This window comes from Numida meleagris, chromosome 22, assembly GCF_002078875.1.
Source record: "Numida meleagris isolate 19003 breed g44 Domestic line chromosome 22, NumMel1.0, whole genome shotgun sequence".
In the NCBI taxonomy this organism is placed as follows: Eukaryota; Metazoa; Chordata; class Aves; order Galliformes; family Numididae; genus Numida; species Numida meleagris.
The window spans coordinates 846,804-864,750 of record NC_034430.1 but is presented as its reverse complement, the minus strand read 5'-3'; the positions used below and the strand labels follow the sequence as shown (position 1 = coordinate 864,750).

At 48.0% G+C, this 17,947-nt stretch overlaps 1 protein-coding gene across 8 annotated transcripts in view; it reads right to left on the bottom strand.

Moving 5' to 3' along the window:
* The window catches only part of HIVEP3 (human immunodeficiency virus type I enhancer binding protein 3), a 217,495-nt gene that overhangs the window by 53,218 nt on the left and 146,330 nt on the right, over positions 1-17,947 (bottom strand). For all 8 annotated transcript variants that reach the window (XR_002432459.1, XM_021375167.1, XM_021375172.1 and 5 more), the window contains 2 exons: positions 11,287-11,351; positions 909-6,567 (listed from right to left, as the gene is read on the bottom strand). Coding sequence is in view for 7 of the 8 variants with exons in the window: in XM_021375167.1 (XP_021230842.1) it covers positions 909-6,023 (5,115 nt within the window). In the remaining variant the exon portion in view is untranslated. The remainder of the gene's footprint in view (positions 1-908; positions 6,568-11,286; positions 11,352-17,947) is intronic.

Genomic DNA, 17,947 nt, shown 5'->3' with positions numbered 1-17,947 from the left:
ATGACCTGGATTAAAGGGATCTGTATGGTTCAGCATTAACTGAGAGAGAAAAAAATGTGGCCTCAACGCGAGATACAAAACTCCAGACAGCAGAAGCATCTTAAAGACTTCTGCACCCATGTGGCCAACGGCTTTGGCAAACTCTGCCTGCGCAAAGCCATTTACCTTGCTCCTCTTAATTCCAAAGATGACGTATAAAACATCCTTAGATATCCAGAAGAGCAGGCAGACAGCTAAGGACATCAACTAAATAGGCTAAAAGACATGGCTGTTTTCACAAGGCTCCATGTCTAACCTACTGAGGCACTTTTATAAATGTCACTGCATGCCTATACACTTCTTTGGGAGCCTAAATACACTTGCAAATCTCCCTTTAATATTTTTAAATACTTTTAAGCATGCCTCTCCATGTTCATTAACGTGAGATCAGTAGATGCACAACCAGACAGAATCCCATTTCCCCAAGGTAATCCTTTTTCATTTATAACATGCAAAATGTAGGGAATTATAACAGCATTTATAAAAAAAAAAAAATAAAATTGCAGAGCTATTTGAAATATTGAGACAGAAATGCAAATCAAGTCTAATCCTTTGTGCTCGAGCAGTGGCGGTTCATGGTGCGGTGGTGATTCCTACATGCTCTTTTGATTACAAGGCAAGTAGAAACTGGAGAACAGAAATACGGCACATTGCTTTGGAGCAGGCTTGCCTTTTTTTTTATTATCATTTTTTGGGGGGGATTCTAGTGGGCGTTATTTTCTTCACTCTATAAGTTTCACTGAGAACTTACCAAACTGAGAAAAGGATGAACAAATGCCTATTAAACTAACAGTTGCAATTCCCCATCCCTCGTCCCCCTCTTCCCATGTATCCAAATAGATGAGGAGAAATATATAGGATTGCATTACCTCTGTCATTTTGGGCTTCCTGGAGCTGGACGGGACAAGCCTGCCTGCCTCTGGCCGTGGAGCAGTAGCCATGGTGTAGGTTTCCCTGCTCACCTTCTGCTTGGACCTCAGGAGGGACAGGGCGGCTTTAGTGGATATACCCGGAAGGTTGGGGTTATACAAGCTAATACACCAGCTGGCATACACCGAAGACCGCCGGTCGACTTGCTGGATGTGATTTGGCTTTATGTAGTTTAAATAGCACCAACTGACATTAGTGGTTGTGTGGAGACTGGGGAACTGAAGTACCTTCTTCATATCCGTACCTTCTCGAGACTTCATTGCACTTGGAGGGACCTCAGAGAGAGGTGCAGGGCTTGGAGGGCTTGGTGGAGGCTGCTCCACCGGCTCTTTGGAGTCTTCTTTCTTCACACTTTGTAAAGGTGCCTTGCTGAGGGGCTGCTTGCCAGCTGGCTGCTGGTACTCCTCCAGCGCCTCGAAGCTTGGAGAACCGGACCGGGACACGTCTTGATGCAAAGTACTCGGGGTTTCCTTTAGCTCCGACTGCTCTAAGGACAAACTAGGTGGTGTTTCAACCTCAACCCTGCCTTGTCTTTCAGAAAGAAACTGAGCTTTATCCTGCTTTTTCCCTTCCTCTATTGCACTGGGTGGCTTCACCACCTCCAACTTCTCCTCTGCTTCTGACACCTCCTCCTCTTTCACTCTTTTCTGCTGTTGCGTTTCCATCGTCAGCTCCAAACTGCCCGCTGGAGAGAGCATCCTCTTGCTTCCACCAACAGTGGACGGGCCTCCCTCCAGCCCAAGGACGCTGTCTGCTGGGGAGGTGAGCGGGATGCAGCCCTTTCGCTCCGGTAGAGGTAAGGGCACCCTCAGATATGGGCTCTGAAAAATCCTTTGCTCCTCTGTGATCATCTGCGCCAGATCGAACCCGAGGCTGTGCACATCAGCACTGCAAACCAGGGTGCCTTTGGCTTGGCAATCATCGAATTTGGGGAGAACAATAGAAGAGGAACTGCACTGGGATTGAGTGACCAGGATCTGGGAAAGCGTGGTGTACATGGCGCTCCCGTAGGATGGCATGTTGGTCTGAATGCGGACGGGGACCACGAGGGACACCATAGGGTCCGACCGCGTGGGAACGACGAGTTGAGCCGTGGACACGGGCACGGAAGGACTTGTCGTGCGGGTCAGGGGGTGCAACCGAGTGTCTGAGCCGTATTCTGTGCACGGGGAAAGGCTGGAGGCCCCTGCTGCTGGAAATAAACTGGATTTGAGCTGCGGTAAATGTCCCCCAGCTTCTGGCAGCTGGAGAGCAAACTGAGACTGAAGAGGCAGGAAAAAGGCAGAAGGGATCGGTGAGGAGCTGGGGTAGTGCACTGGCAGGAAGGAGGGGTGCTGTCTGAAGGGCACCTCAGTGGGGTGCGGCATCAGCGGTGGAGCAAGGTGCAGTGGGCCTGGGTGCAGCAGCGTCTGCTGGAGGGGCAGTGGAGGGGTCTGGAAGATGGAAGGGGGAAGCTGGGGCACGGTGAGCTGTGCGGAGAGGAGGTCGGACATGGTGTGTGCAGCAAAGAGCTCCGCAGGCTGCCCCGGCTGGGGCAGGAGGGGCTGGTAGGGGAAGATGGAAACTTGCGGGGAGAGGAACTGCTTTTCGTGCAGCGTTAGCTGGGGGACAGGATGGAAGACCTGCAGGGCTTCTGTGTAGGGCTGGGTATACGCAGGCTGGGGGCTGTCTTTTGGCTGGCTCTTATCGCTTGGGTAGGTACCGTGCGAGGGCAAAGGGGATGAAGATGGTGGCTGATGGGGCAAACTTGTCGAGGGAGATTTGCTCGAGGAAGGAATTGGGTCTTCTGCCTCTGGTCGGCCTGCTGGGGCTGGGTCTGGATCGTGCTCCGGATGCCTGGTGAGGGACGCCTGCCTCACAAGAAAGCATTTCCTCCTCTCCTGGGGAGCCGAGGAGGAAGAGGGGCCGGGGGTGGAGGCAGGCGTGGAGGACAAGCTCCCATAGTCAAAGGACTTGCTGCGGGTCTCCGACATCTGGGAAACATGGGACACGTTGGGCGTCTGCTCGGAGGCAGATCTCCGCATCTCCCTGGAATGGTGATGGTGGTGGCTCGGGACCATCAGCATGTGGGAGCCAACACCTGGAGGCTTGGAGTGGGATTCAGGAGGCTGGCTGCTGGGCTCTGTCTTGCTGTGATCTTCCCGATCGAACGACACAGAATGGCTGGAGCCATGGGATACGCTGCTCTCCTGGCTTGGGCTTCTGGTGAGAGAGACCGACTCGAAGCTGGACTCTCCGGAGGACTGAGCCATTTCTGCCAGCCGCAGCCTCTTCTTTTTTGGTGGGAGTTTCTCTGCAGGGAGCTGAGAAAGCGTTTGGCTTCTCTGTGGCCACTGAAATTCCTCTGTTTTTTCTGGTTCTTTCGGAGGAGGCTCTGGCTCTGTTTCTGGTCTGTCGGGCTCCTCCGTGACCAGAATCTCTGGGACCTGGATGTTGGGCTGTCGCACCAGCTTGGGCTGCAGGGAGTGATGCGGGCGGCTGTGCTGCACAGCTGGCTGAGACGGGTACTGCGGCGTGGGCTTCTCTTCGCCCTCCAAGCCGCTCACCTGCTCGATGGAGTCAGACTTCTCAAAGGAGCTCGTGTGCTGGATGACAGAGATCTCCTTTGAGGTTGTCCTTCTCTCTTTGCCCTCCGTGCTTGAAACCAGTTTGGTATTCCTGGAATGGAAGCTGGCACTGACATCAGAAGGTGCGGATTTCCCCGGGTCTGCTGGTGACTTCATGGATTCACGGGTTAGGTTTAAAGCGACGTCAGATGATGCCGGGTTTGCAAACTGAGCCCCTGGCGCAGCGCTGGAGGAGGGAGTATCCGACAGCTCAAAAGCTGGAGGGTCCTCATCATCGCCCAGGCTCTTCTCTTTTCGTCGTTTTCGGAGCGGGGTAAGCTCCAAAGTGCTCCCTAGCTTGTAATGCATCACCTGGGGCCACGTGTCAGGATCCGTGACGTTTTTCTCAGTCTCTGAAGAGGTATGGGAAGTGGAAGAACGTGGCTTTGAGAGCTGCAGTTCTGAACAGTAGTATTTCTTATGGGCTTCATAATTATCCCTTTTCTTGTACCGAGCACCACACACATTACATTCGTACATGAACCCTTTGACTTTCGGCCCCTTACGTGACTTTTTGGTAAGATCGCTTTCCTTGGTTTCAGGCTCCTCGGGAGGTTTGGAAACAGTTTCTTTGCTCGCAGAGCTAACCTCCTCTGTGACATATTCTACTCCCAAAGGTAGCTCGATAGCTGGTTGTCGTTTTAGCATTCGAGGATGGGAAGAAAATGCTTGACTGCGGCTTAAGACTTCAGGCTCCATGATGTGATCATCGAATGAATAGCTACCTCTAAAGGTGTGTGGGGAGCTTATAGTGCATGCAGCAGAAGGCATTGAGTGGCTTCTTAGGAGAGGCACTGTCTCTGTGGCACTGTGGGATTGCTGAAGTGACAACAATGATTGTTCGGGCTTCATTTTTTCACCGTGGGATGTCAACGCTTTTGATGCATCCAACTGGCTACTGGAACCAGACTTGATATCAAACTGAAATGGTTCCCTATAAGCAGCAGACTTTGGAGATTCAATGCTGCTACGTCTAGATAAAGAGCTTCTTCTAGGCTTAACGCTATCTATTTCACTGGTATCTACAACAGCTTCATTAATTGTAATTAGCTTAGTGATGTGTTCAATAACCTGTGTTCTAGGCACAGATAACGGTACCATACTGGGTTTCTCTTCGGTAGAGAGGTGCGGAAACCCCTGCGTTGTGTTTGTAGACAACATTGCAGTCCTTTGCCCAATTCTACCACATTTCCCAAAAATAATTTCTGCATAAGACTTTGCATTAGTATTTGGGGGGCTGATCTGCTGCTCTGCACTTTCTGACCTCGAGAAGTAGCCCGACTCTGTACTTCCTTTGCTCCCAGGGCTCAGGAAAGCCTGTTCATCTATGACCTTCTTCCGTTCACTTAAGCGGAGTGCGAGCTTCTGCTTTATCGTGTGGGTATCTTCCGATTTATGGCTCAGAGCTTGGTCGGATGGTGGCTCTGCAAACTGGCTGCTGTCCTCGAGTGACTGAGACATACTGGAATGGGACAGGGAACAGCGGTCGTGGCTGGAGCCTTGGCTCCCGGCGCTCAGCAGGCTGCTGGACAGCAGGGTGTGCTTCTGCCTGGGGGAGAGCTCTGCGGGGTGGCCCGACATCGCTCCCGTCTCCTCCTCCGAATCTGTGCTTTCTCCTTCTGTTGGCTCCTCAAAGTCCTCCCCGCCAATCCTCTCCATTTCCAAGCTCGACGGATACATCTCTGCTCCTATCCCTGAGGCCAGCCCAGCTTTTATTCGATGAGCATGAGATTTCCTATGTTTATACAAATTGCTCTTAGTCTTAAAAGAAAAGCCACATGGAATGCAAGGGTACGGCCTCTCACCTGTGTGTGACCTGATATGTTTTTGGAGCACACTTGGCTTCGCGCAAGGCCTGCTGCAGTACTGGCAAATGTATTTGCCTGGCTTCTGAGGTTTCTTTTCCTTCTTGTGCACTTCCTCAGCTTGTTTTAAGGAAACCTGTGAAGGGCGAGGGATGTAGACCTTTTGAACGGACGGCATGTCCTCTCCAGGAATGATAGGTGAATGGGAAGGTAAGAGCTGGCCGTGATGCGCGTGAAGCCCGGGCGATGGAAAGGAGCCAGAGGGACCTGGTCTTACGGGATCAACTAGCTGCCATGTGGGCCCTTCAAGGACGTGCTCGGGTTTCCCAGGAGACATGAATGCTGGTGACAGTGCGTGCTGCTGAAGCTGCGAGACGTGGGGAGGGTGCTCGAAGGAGGAAGGCTTAGGTTGCTTCTGATGTCCAGTCTTCTCCTGAGATTCCTCTCTTGGAATCGGCAAAGAGCCAGAAAAGTGCTGCTGCGATATGAGATCTCGGAGAGGGGTTCCTTGCGAAGAAGCGGAGCTGCCCTGATACGTAGCTGCAGATGAAATACTGCCTTGGAAAGCCTCTCCTTTGGGAAGCCTCTTTCTTGGACTTTCCTCAGCCTTTTTTGTGCTCTTCTGGCTTTGTTCAGGATCCATGACCTTAAAAGGGTCTTTGAATGCTATTTCGGGAAGGTTTTGGCAGGCTTCATTTACGAATAATAAAGGTCTCTGCTGCAGATTCCCTGTTTTGCCTGCATTTGCTACGAAGCCGGAGTCGCCAGGAGATGGTTGCTGATTTAAGATTTTACTAAAGTGTCACTAGTTGCTATTTGACTCAAAAAAAAAAAACGTTTCAAGGTCAATAAAGTTCACATTGGTAACACATGACAAACTACTTCAAAGAGAGAAAACTTTCCAAAACTTTTAGTCCAAATATTTTCCTTGTGAACTTGGTTAAGGCTTTAAACCTTGCCATTTTATTTCAGTTGACAGTGGCAAGCCTTCAAAGTCAAGATGCAACCCACAATGTGTCTCTTGTTTGTTATGCAAACCTTTGAAAACTTGAGACTTTAGCGCTCATCTCATAATGATCTTTTTTTCCTGTGCAAGGAAAATAATGCTGAACGGTGTATGTCCCCCTGTGTCTTCCTTCTGTTCCACTTTTGAGTTCAAAAGCCTTGGAAAAGTATTTCCCACATTTCTGTAATTACAACCAAGAGAAAAACAAACAGAAAAAAATGACTTCAGCATTTGTATTTCAGTAATTAAACAGCGCTACTTTTACAGAGAACAACTGTAAATATTTTGCAAGAAGAAATTCAGAATAACTGATTGAATGCCTACAATTTACGAGACATCACTTGTAACGATAATCTAAACATAAATCGTACTAAGTCAAACCTCAGGGACTTAAGCTCAGTGTAAAGTACACATAAGCTGGCACTGCAGCAGCAACCAAATACAGTAACTTGAAGCACACTCGGATCTGAAAAATGTATTTAAATGGCTTTGAATGTGTATTCCTCCTAATCTCCTGCAAACATTTATAGTTTTACGGTTTTCTGTAATTGCACTTCCCTTCCAAACAGACTACACAGTAAAACTGGCTATATACAAAGCACTGCCTAATGCAGCACATACATTCACTGATGAATAAAAAGCAAATCCTTCTGCATGAAATCCGTTCCTAAGCTTGCAGTAATCTTCTGTGTCACTTACAACAATAGCAGGCAAAGAGAAAGGACATGCACTCTTTTACTGAAATTTTGTTGCTTTAATTTCCTGCCTTTTGCTGCCAAGCAATGATGCAAGTCCAACTCTATACTATGCCCATATTTCATATGGGCAGGATGTCGAAACTGCTTGTTTATAAAGACAAACCCTCCTTACAATGGAAAGCTCTACGAAACCTACCATGCTTGCCATCAAATACAGCTATTAATGAGACACTTGGAGAGGAAATACTCTGATTGCACTGAAATAAGACAGCAGCACCAGGAGATGGAACAGAAAGTGGGAGGAGTGCTCCCAAGGCTGGTGCTTCTTAAGTGAAGCAAACTGATACCTATAATTTACAGTAAGTTAAAAAAGAAAGTATCTTCCTTATCAAAGTGTTCTCTGCTTTGCTACAACAGAATGGCATTGGTTTAATGGGAACTTGCTCAAAGCCCCGCTGCTTTGATCCTGACCTGTGCACGGGGAGAGTGCAGGGATGGGGCTGAAGAGTAAACCACACGAAACAGGGAGGCACAGGGGACTGCACCCCATGTGCCTGAGCATTCAGCTGCCCAACAGCCCAACCTCATCCAGAGTAGCAACGACGAAGAGCCAGCAGAAGAGGTTCATTGCGTTCCATGCAAAATCCTCTATTTATCTGGTCCTTCAACCTTGTGGATGCTCCGCTTTCCATGAGAAAGAACAGATGTGGGGTGTCAGGTAATTTAATTTAGCGGTGTCTAAAAATATGGTAGCATCCTACAAAACAGATTTTACAGGAGTGGTTAAAAATTGACTATTCTTTGGATGGGACTGATTCATCCAACCTTAGATGGGAAGAAGTCAGGGTTCAAGTCATTAAATTCCCTTTCCTCCCTTACCATCACTGGGAGGTGCAGGTGCCAATGTGGGACCCCACGGGGACAATGCATCCCACATCAAGATTTCAGATCAGTGAGACTAATTGCCCTGATTTGCCATCTCTTAATAACTGAAGCAGTGGATTACCTGGCCTGCTCTGACATCCACATCTGAGGTATATGCACAGAAAATTCATTCCTATCTTAATGCTTTGCTTTCCTATTTCTGATCTCCTCCAGCAAAAACTTTGCTTCTTCCCAGCCTTGCACTTGCCCTGACTTGCTAGGAAAGGTGCCTCATGTTTATGTGCTCATTACTATGAGGCGTAATTAATTACATTTTGAAACCCCTTTCTGAGAGTGCTGGCTCCTCTGTGCCGACCAAGTGTGGTCTGGGCTACACTTGGAGCGCTGTATTTACGGCACAGGACTTACCCCAGATCAAAGGCAGCTGGGAAGCTGATTTATCACATCCATTTTTGCCCAAGATTGTGTTCTTTGCCCCACTCATGACACACAGAGCACATTAACTTGGTAGAAGAGGATTGCAGATGAGACTTTTGCAGCAAGCACAAAGTGAATGCTGCCTCCCACAAGCTCACACACTCACATTTAAGAACTGCCAACAAAATAAAGCCTGAAAACATGTTAACAATGTTTTCTCCTATAGACTCTATATCCACTCCTAAGTGTAAAATAATTGGGCCTGCGAGGAAGCTTTCTGAGCTGATTCAATATCATCCCAACTGTTCAGACCGTCCTCTGATAAACACATGGGCTGCAGCTGATTTAGTCAGGAACTCTGCACAAAAGCTAGCATTTAGAGAACTGGTCAATGAAGAAGCACACCTGCTGCCTACAGCAGCGAGCACGACCATTCTGGGGCAATTCAGGCTACTTTCTACATATTTTTTCCATTACTGGAAATGGCCCTTGGAATGGCAATGGCAAAAGATAATTCTCCTGGCTGGATACCATTTCACTGGATTGATACCTCTCCAAGGAAAATTCAGCAGCGCGGAATAAAGCAGCAGAAAAACATGAAGTCCACTGAAGCTAAAAACTGTGGGAGTGTTTCTCTCCCATGAGCCTGGTGACATGGTGGAACAAGGGAATGAGAGCTTCCAAAGGGCTGAGGGTGGATGCCCAACCCTGCAGTACCCCACTGGATAAAACCTGAGATAGCTAAGGAGGATCACTACGTAGACAAAAAAGCCTACTCTCACCTTATTTTTCTTCATTTTCTTCAGTTTCTCTTTGCTTTCTCTCAGCCAAAATCAGCCTTCAAAAACTCCAGTCTCTTTATTTTCATAGAATCATAGAAACACCAAGGTTGGAAAAGACCTCCAACATCACCCAATCCAACCGTCCACCTACCAATATTTCCCCACTAAACCCTGTCCCTTACCATCATGCTTTCCTCATTCTCCCATTTTTTTCTCAGAAAAGGCACATCTTTTGCTTTTACTTTCATCTCCACCTCCACATGACCTGAGCAGTCTCTTTTCTCTGTCATGTGCTATGCCTCTACTCTTTTTGCTTAGCAGTGTTGACTTTCATTTAGCTTGTGCTCTGCACTGCCTTCTCAGTAGATCAGCACAGCAAGGCAATGCGTAGCATTGGCACAACGTCAGCAAATCCTTAAGGAAAAAGTCACATGGATTTTATGGGACGGAGTTTCCAGCTGCTAACACTGCATGTCTGGGGCCAAATCCAAAGTACAGGCATTAACATGGAGGATTCCAGCTATTATTTCTATTCAAACATAATTTCTCAGGGTTTTCCTTGAAGTGCAATGGAGTGAACATGAACAGAAACGCCTGTTTCATTTGTAAGACAGAAACAAAGACTTCCACCTTGATGAAGGAAAGGAATGAGAAAATGGGACCAGAGTTTCACCCTCAAGCCTGAGATAAAATGCTTAGAAATGCTATTTTAGACAGCCTTGTTGGTATTTTGAATTATTTCAATATAGCTGCAATGGATTTCTGTGAAGATGCACAGGAACACAGACTCTCCAAATCCTAAACCTCATCTAAGTCTTCCTAAAGGACTAGAGGAAGAGTAAACCAGCCAGTGCCAAGCCACACGCTGACCCCACATGTGCAGGACCATCACCCCGTAAACACCCTGAAAGAAGCTCTTTGCCATCAGATTTGGGATGGAAGCTCCCAGAAGTTGGCAGAGAAGTGCTGCAGGTTGACACCTGAGCCCCAGGTGGGAACGTCACTGAGAAGACATTTGAAGGAATCCTTCCTCTATCTTGTGGCTGGCCTCCAGGACCCATTCCTTCCAAATGAGATGTGGAAAACTGCAGCGCTTGGCTTTATGCTGCTTGCCTGTTGCTTCCACTCTGAAACATCTCATTACAGTGGTTCCTTAAAACCCTCCTGGTGGCAAAACTCTGCTGTTTGCAATACCGCAGCAGATGGAAGGGTTTTCTTTGCTGTTTGGACCTGTGTAAGACAGATTGAGATCCAGCAGGCTTAGCAGGAAGATATTCCAGCAGAAACCCTGCCTTTCCGTACCATTCCAACCACAACACACAGCATTTTCTTCCACACACTGAATTTTAGACTGTTTTTAAGAAGATGAGAGCATCTAGTGTGCTACTGGAAAATCTGCCTGGTCACTCTCCATGATAACTTTTAAGCCATTTGGCCAACTTCCATCAAATTTAAACAATGTCTATCATAGCTGACATATGTTAAATGTATTTGGAATCTTACAGGTTTTGTGAAAATGAGTGAACTAAGCAAAACACAAGCTCCTATTTCTGCTCTGCAGAAAGGTACACCTCCCTTCTTACTGACAACCACTAACATTTAGCATTTTCCTATTTTTAAACTACAGATTAATCAATGTGGAGAGACACAGCGGAGGAAAACCAGATCCCTTTTGTCAGTAGCTCACAGAGTTCCTTGGTTCTTACAAAGCTCTGCAAGGCAACGTCTTATCAGAGCAGATAGGGCTGTGGGCAAAGCACAGTGCATTCTGCTGCCTGGAGATCATGATCATCACAATGAGATCCCAGCTGCAGCTTTGAATGACAGCACAGATGCTCCCTTGGACTTTCAAAGTGATTTATGGCCAAAAGGGGTTCGCAATGTAAATAGTGGGCAGCACTGGTAGATCATTACCTCTTGAATATATGCTCATTAATATAAAATGCTGAAGCAGCATTGGCAGGACTTGCCAGGCAAAAATTTGCCATGTTTATCAAAGAAAAAGCTAAGTACAGCAGACAAAGAACAGAACAACTCCTGTTTCCAGGCTGAGCCCACTGCAAAGGGCAATGCACACATCCAGGGTAATTCACTCCGGAAAAAGCAGAGGTTACTTACAGTGGACTTGATAGCCTGTAATTTTGATGGTGTCTCTCCCTCGTTTGCCCAGGATTTAATTCAGTCTGTAAAAGAAAGAGCACGTTGGAATCACAGTGCTTGGATATTAAAATGCCATCTCAGCAGTGAGCACACAGGGTTACATCAGATGCCCTGATGGAAAGGATTGCTTGGTAACCAGAACAGTACACAAACGGAGTCCCAACAGCTGGAGAAGCCCTCGGTGACTGCACTCACCTCCTGCAGCAAGGTCACCCTGATGGTGATGTGCACGCTGCTGGAACACACTGCTATGGGTTCTCCTCCTCTGTGGACACCACAGATTGGCAAGCACACATTCAGGCCATCTCTACTTTTAAGTAGACCATTCAGCTCCTCCATACTTACCTTCCACTGAGCTCCTAACATGAATGCACTGACCTGCACAGGGATCAGGCTTAGGCAAAGCAAGATCCCAAGTGAAGATGAACTCTGAAGAACAAGCCTGAGCATACACTACGTGCAAAGAAAAAGACAACTCCTTCACAGACATGAGCACTGCAATTCCATGAAAGAACATATGGCTCCAACCATGGCAATGGAGGAACCAAATCCTACGCTCAATGGCACTGTGCAACCCACTCTGCAGCAGGAGGGCTCAGACCCACAATAACACAAAGGCATGGGCAGAACTAAGCAGAGCTCTTCCTTGCCTATGTGGTCACAGCTCCTCTGAAACACAGAAGAACAGAGGATAGTAGCAAATTTTGGCTGCTGTTCCCAAAATACTCCTGCCACAACCCCCAACATGTCTTCAGTTGCCGCCACACTGACTTTTAATGGTGCTGTGTCCAGCTCTGGATTGTGACTTCCTTATCTCTCTGAGTCCTGTACCACAGACCTGTCCATGTTACTCAGAACCCCACGGTCCCATTCTCTTCCTCCTCAAAAATGGCCCCCATATGGGGCCATGCAAATATCTAAATGAGAATAAGTCTGGAAACTAAACACTTAGGCAAGCAGCCTCCTCTCCTCTGATGAGTGTGCCCAAGCGCAGCCATGAGAGAAATGTCATTTTTTCAAAGCTCAATTTTGCACTCCTGTTTTGCCATCCTGACTCCCAGAAGCTCAGGAAGAAGCAGAGGATGAGCGGCATGGCAGTGCCCAAACACAGCCCTGTCTCCTCCCAGTTCCAAGGTCCAAAGTGGAAACAAGTTTGGGGAAGTGTTATAAGCTCCACTGGAACCCTGCAGCTGCCACAAGCCATGGTGCAGTGAGCCCTTGTTTGGCTGGGAGAGGGCTGAAATTCCTCCTCCCTTGGGGCTTTGCATCCTAAAACCCAACCATGGCTCAGAGCACAACTCAAACCACTCACAGAGCATCAGTATCTGCAGTGAAAGACAGAGGAAAAACAAATGGGACCTTCACCCCAATGCTCTGTGGGATGGAGGAGAACAGAGCAAGACCAGGGTCCTGCTTCCACCTTCCTGCCTCCACCTTCAGAGTCGTGCTTTATGGCTGAAGAGCCACAAGTTGGACAAACCCAGCGCTGAACTCCATGCACCAATTAGGGATGTCGTCTACCTGGACTTCTGCAAAGCCTCTGACATGGCCCATCACCACATCCTTCTCTCTAAATTGGAGAGGTATGGATTTGAAAGGAGGGGCAATGACTGTTGACATGGGTGGATAGCGACCGGACAAGGGGAAATGGTTTTAAACTAAGACAGGGGAGATTTAAGTTGGATATTAGGAGGAAGTTTTTACTCAGAGGGTGGTGTCACACTGGAACAGGTTGCCCAAGGAAGCTGTGGATGCTCCATCCCTGGAGGCATTCAAGGCCAGGCTGGATATGGCTCTGGGCAGCCTGGTCTAGTGGTCCTGGATCATTATGGTCCTTTTCAACCCAGGCCACTCTATGATTCTATGATTCTATGATTCACCAAGAGCAAAGTCACACAGATATTTCTTGCTAATACCCAAGACTGATGAAGGGATTGCACCCAGCAATCAGCTACTTCCGCAAGCCACAGTTTATCCAGATGTGAGTCCAGACACGTATCACAGCTGACAAAGGAAACACTAACAGAAGAAAGGGGACATGCTCTTTAGATACAAGTGAAGTAGAGCAGATGCATATAGGCACTGCTGCAGAAAGACAAAGCCAGCAGGGGTTAATGCCAGCAGGCTCAGTATAAAGCCAGTGTGCACCTCAGGGACAGCACGTGGGTGTCCATAAGCGCACATCCCCCACAGGGTGGGCTCCATCCTCATCCCCTTCTCCTCTCACCTCACCGCCAGCTCAGTGCTGGTTTCCCACCTTATCCTGACCCCTCCACATGCAGCAGCAGCTTCGTATTTACAGCTACAACCTCTGGATGAGTGCGCCTGGTTCTCAAACCAATTCCACACGCGTAACATCTGCTGAGCTGCTCTGGGCTCGCCAAGGGCAGACAGCAATCCAGGGCTCAACTCATGTGACTTGGGCTCAATTCCCACTTCAGTTACATGTTTCCTGTGTGAAACTGGGCAAGTCATACATCTACGACCCGCGTTAGTCCCCGCTTCTAAAACGGGGATACTTCCCTATTCTGCAGATGTGATGTGAGTCATCCATGAGTGTCCGTGAGGCCCTCGGATACTACGGGAAGGGAGAGACCTGCAGAGATAAAGTATCCTCATAACTAGAAACAGACGGGGAGACCTCCAGGAGACTTTCCCTGCTCATTAAAAACTCCAGGATTGAACGCTGTGTTGGTTCATTTTTGCTTGTAACTCACGTGGCTTCAGCAGCTCCCCTTCTCACCAACCTGGGCAGCCATGGGCACCTGTACCAGGAGGAAAACAACTGTGCGCTTTGCCCATAAGGCATGTACAAATAATGACTTTCATATCTTAAAACAGTTTTTTCCATTAAAGCATCCGAATTGAAACAGTTAATTAGTGCAGGTAGTGAGCACCACCACCGGAAAACGGGCAGCATGGAGAGAGGCTTTCTGCCCAGCAAACACGGGTAAGGAAAACACCGGCTGAGAGCTCCCTTCCTCCTGGTCCACAAAGGCAGAACAGAAGACAGGGTTGTGCTATCCCAGAGCACACAGCTCTGCCCCACACACCTCCGACCTCTGGAGCGGGTTTAAGGCAGAGCAGCGGGCAGCCCATGGCAGTTCCATCTCACCCCAAACACGTGCGTGGGAGCAGGAGACTGCAGTAACGTCACTTCCATCATTAGGGACAACTGAGATTTGAAGCTGGGTTCCTGCAGACAGGAAGGTAATGCCAACACACCACTCTTATTTCCCAGAAGGGGATATTTTTGCATTCGTAATGTACCTAATCCTGTTTTCTCACACACAAAGCTCAAGAAAATGGAGTTCTTTCCCAATTTTTAAGACTAAGAGCCATTCAGCACTGGTGACTGTGAAGTGGGATTACGTGCATCACCGTCACGTCCCTCCCGAGGATTGTAACAATCTCTGCTGCTTTCACTTCTCACACACTCATTGGTGCAAAGAAGTCATTAGTGGACTAATATTTTGAAACTACTGCTGTGTAATGATTCTTACAAAATTCATCCGAATTCAGCGCTCCAGACCTGCCAAGCCCTGAGTGGGAAGCCAGCTATTGGCGAGAGGGTGGTTCTTTCCAAAGGTAATGTGACTTGCATGCAGCTAAAGCAGTAATTGCCTTTCCCTGATAATACCTTCCTCCCGCTGAGACTTAGGGTTAAACTCATGCATTGAGAAACCTTCCAAAACGTTTCTACATAGTTTCAAACCACAGGAGTGGAAAAAAAAAAGAAAAGGACAGCTACAGTTCAGATGGAGTTTACGATTTCTGCTCAATCTCATAATTGCAGGGTGAATCAGTGGGGAACGAGGTCTGAGTCAATCCCACAGTCCCTGGTCTCCTGGCCAGCAAGCTTTGTGGAGATCAGCTGAAAATGGTTTCCCTTGACCCTCCCCTGACTTATCGATGAACCACCTCGCCTTCCTGCCCTGGATGCACAGAGCCATGGCTCAGCAGCCTTGCTGCCTGCTCACTTCTCCATTTGTGCTAAATCCAACCAACTCTTGGATAACGGAAACATAAAAGCAAAAGCCAGGTACACTGTGTGTCCCAAGTAATTTCAGCAGGTGAGAAGCAGAATATTGCTTCAAGACAAAGCTTGCCTTTCTGCAAGGCTGCACGCAAAGCCCCCATGGAGCAAGGCGATCCCATGCCACTGGTCCTTGGGGTCAAACACTTGATCCTGGCTTCATCTATTTACAGGTAGAAGAGCAGCCTCAGACCTGCAGCAGTCAGACAGAGTCCAGGTCACAAAGCTGTTGCTTTGCATGCGTAGGAGACCGGGCTCATCTTGCTCATCACTTCTCACATCTTGTAAAGTCCCATGCAAATACACCCGCCCCACAGAACCCGGTGCTGGAGGCAGAGCACATCATCTGCATCCGCAGTATGCAGCAGTGATTTTAGCAGTCAGTGCAAAAAAATGGACCCTGTAGCAACGACCAAAATGAAAACAAGCTCATCCCAACACTGTTCATTTCACCCTGCAGTGATGTACTGGGAGTCCCAGGTCCTGGCTCCTGGCTGCTCACCTGGGAGGACTGGGTCTATCCCACCAGCAAGGAACTCATAGCTGTGTGTAATTATAAGATTAATTCCCATGGCAGAATATTCCCCAGTGTTTTACATGCACAGATTTTAGCCACCCAAGGTTTGGACCCCACACCAGACTACATCACTCCTGTATGGTTCTGCTTCATAAGGGTACACAGAAAGCTCTGCAAAAAGGTCGCAAGTCTGCTCTTTTCAGATTGGAGAAAGTAATAAACTGGACTGCAGAGGTGTCTGACCAAGAGAGATCATAGGCTCATCCTCCCCGTGGGGAACTCATCCTGCAGCCAGGTCTGGGGTTTGCCCCAGGGATGTCCTTGCAGGACACAGATGGGGCAGTGACGTCGCCTTCAGGTTTGCAGGACCGAACAAAACCAAATGAGGAGTTTAAAGACAGCACAAACAATGCAAGGCAACTTCTAACATTCACATTTCATCTCTGCTCCTGGATAATTTTACTCCGCAAGCTATTCTACAAACTGCTCTTTGTCTCATTAACAATAAAACAGAAGCAATTAAGCAAAACGCAATAAAACCTCAGCAAAATCAAATTCAAGCAGCCTCCAAGATCATTGCATAACCTCGCCAAAGCGACAGAGTGATCTTTCAAGTTGACATTGCAAAATGCTTGCAGTTTGCTTTGAATACCAAAGCGAGGGGAAGAAATGCTACAAAAAACGCCTGTATGCAAACGCAGCTCTCCCTGCAAGTGGGGGCTGCTGGTGGTGGGAGCTGCACTGCTGCCTATCCCTGTGCAGAATTACTCCACTCCGAGGCCACAGTAAGGCCCCCTCTATTTGCACAGCGTTGACTATGCAAAATGGGGATGCAAAGCATCCGTTCCAGAATGCATTTGCATCTCTCTGTGCACAGACCTCAAAGAGAGTAACAACGCACAGCTCCAGCAAGTTGACAAAACAACGACTGCTGAGGTTTCGCTGGTTTGGGTTCACTGTTCTTTCAGTACTGCCACATACTTACACTCAAACTGATGCCCTTTTTGCCACTGACCTATTTATTTCTTTTTTTTCCCAACAGTTTTATACATGCTTACATACAGGAGTTTCAATTTCCTGTCCTTTGGAGGTCTGCAAAACTGAGCGCTCTTCTTCCAGCTGTGTGTCCGTGGGACAGCAGAACCGAGCTGCACGCAGCTAAGTGCAGATCTTAGAATCACAGAATCATCACAGGATCATAGAATCGTAATTAAAATTGGAAAAGTCTTCTAAGATCATCAAGTCCAACCACCAACCCATTGATGCGCCATGCCACCTGCAAGGCTGTGATGCTCCTGCTTGGCTTTGGCTAGCCCACACATATTGACTTTTTTAATATTTTTTTTTCCTTTTAATGTTTTCTCTTTTACACTCAAAATCATTAAATATCTCTGCGTTTTTGTCATTTCCTTTTCTGGGAAAACAAAGTAAATTCACAGGGCTCCAGCGAACTCTTGGAACACGCACAGGGCTGCATCCTTCCAGAGTTCAGTGCCAGGCCCTGGTAAAGGTGAGAGGCGTTTGAAAGGCAGCCAGGAAAATCTGGAGTATCACATTTGACATGCACAATGTCGAAATAAGCCAAAAGCATGCAGGCCACAATCTGCAGAGCTCCTCGCAGGGACAACCGATGGCTCTGCTCGCCGCAGCATTCAGCAAAACCAATGCACGCTCAGCAGAAAGCTCCCACAAAAAAACCATGAAATGTTTGAAAAGTTTCTCCCTCTCAGCTTGCTGATTTTTTCTTTTCCCCCCATGCTGAGAAGAGAGGGATCAGGCTGGTAAAGTACTGATGAAGTATTGCTACTGTGGTGTTTGCCATTGCTTTGGCTTTAGGAGCGCTGTGCTGATAGAGGATCAATGCTGAGCTGCTCGTTGCTGGCTCAGTCCTTTGCTAAGGCATTGCCCAGGGAGCTGCAAGCAGGAGGGGAATGGAGAGAGCACATATGGAGTGTGGAGAAGTCCTGAAAATGCCCAGGCACAAAGAAAGCAGAAAGCCCAATGAACTTCTGCCCAAAAAAATGCAGTATCACGGCATGCAGGAAGGGATCCTCTGTCTTTAACTC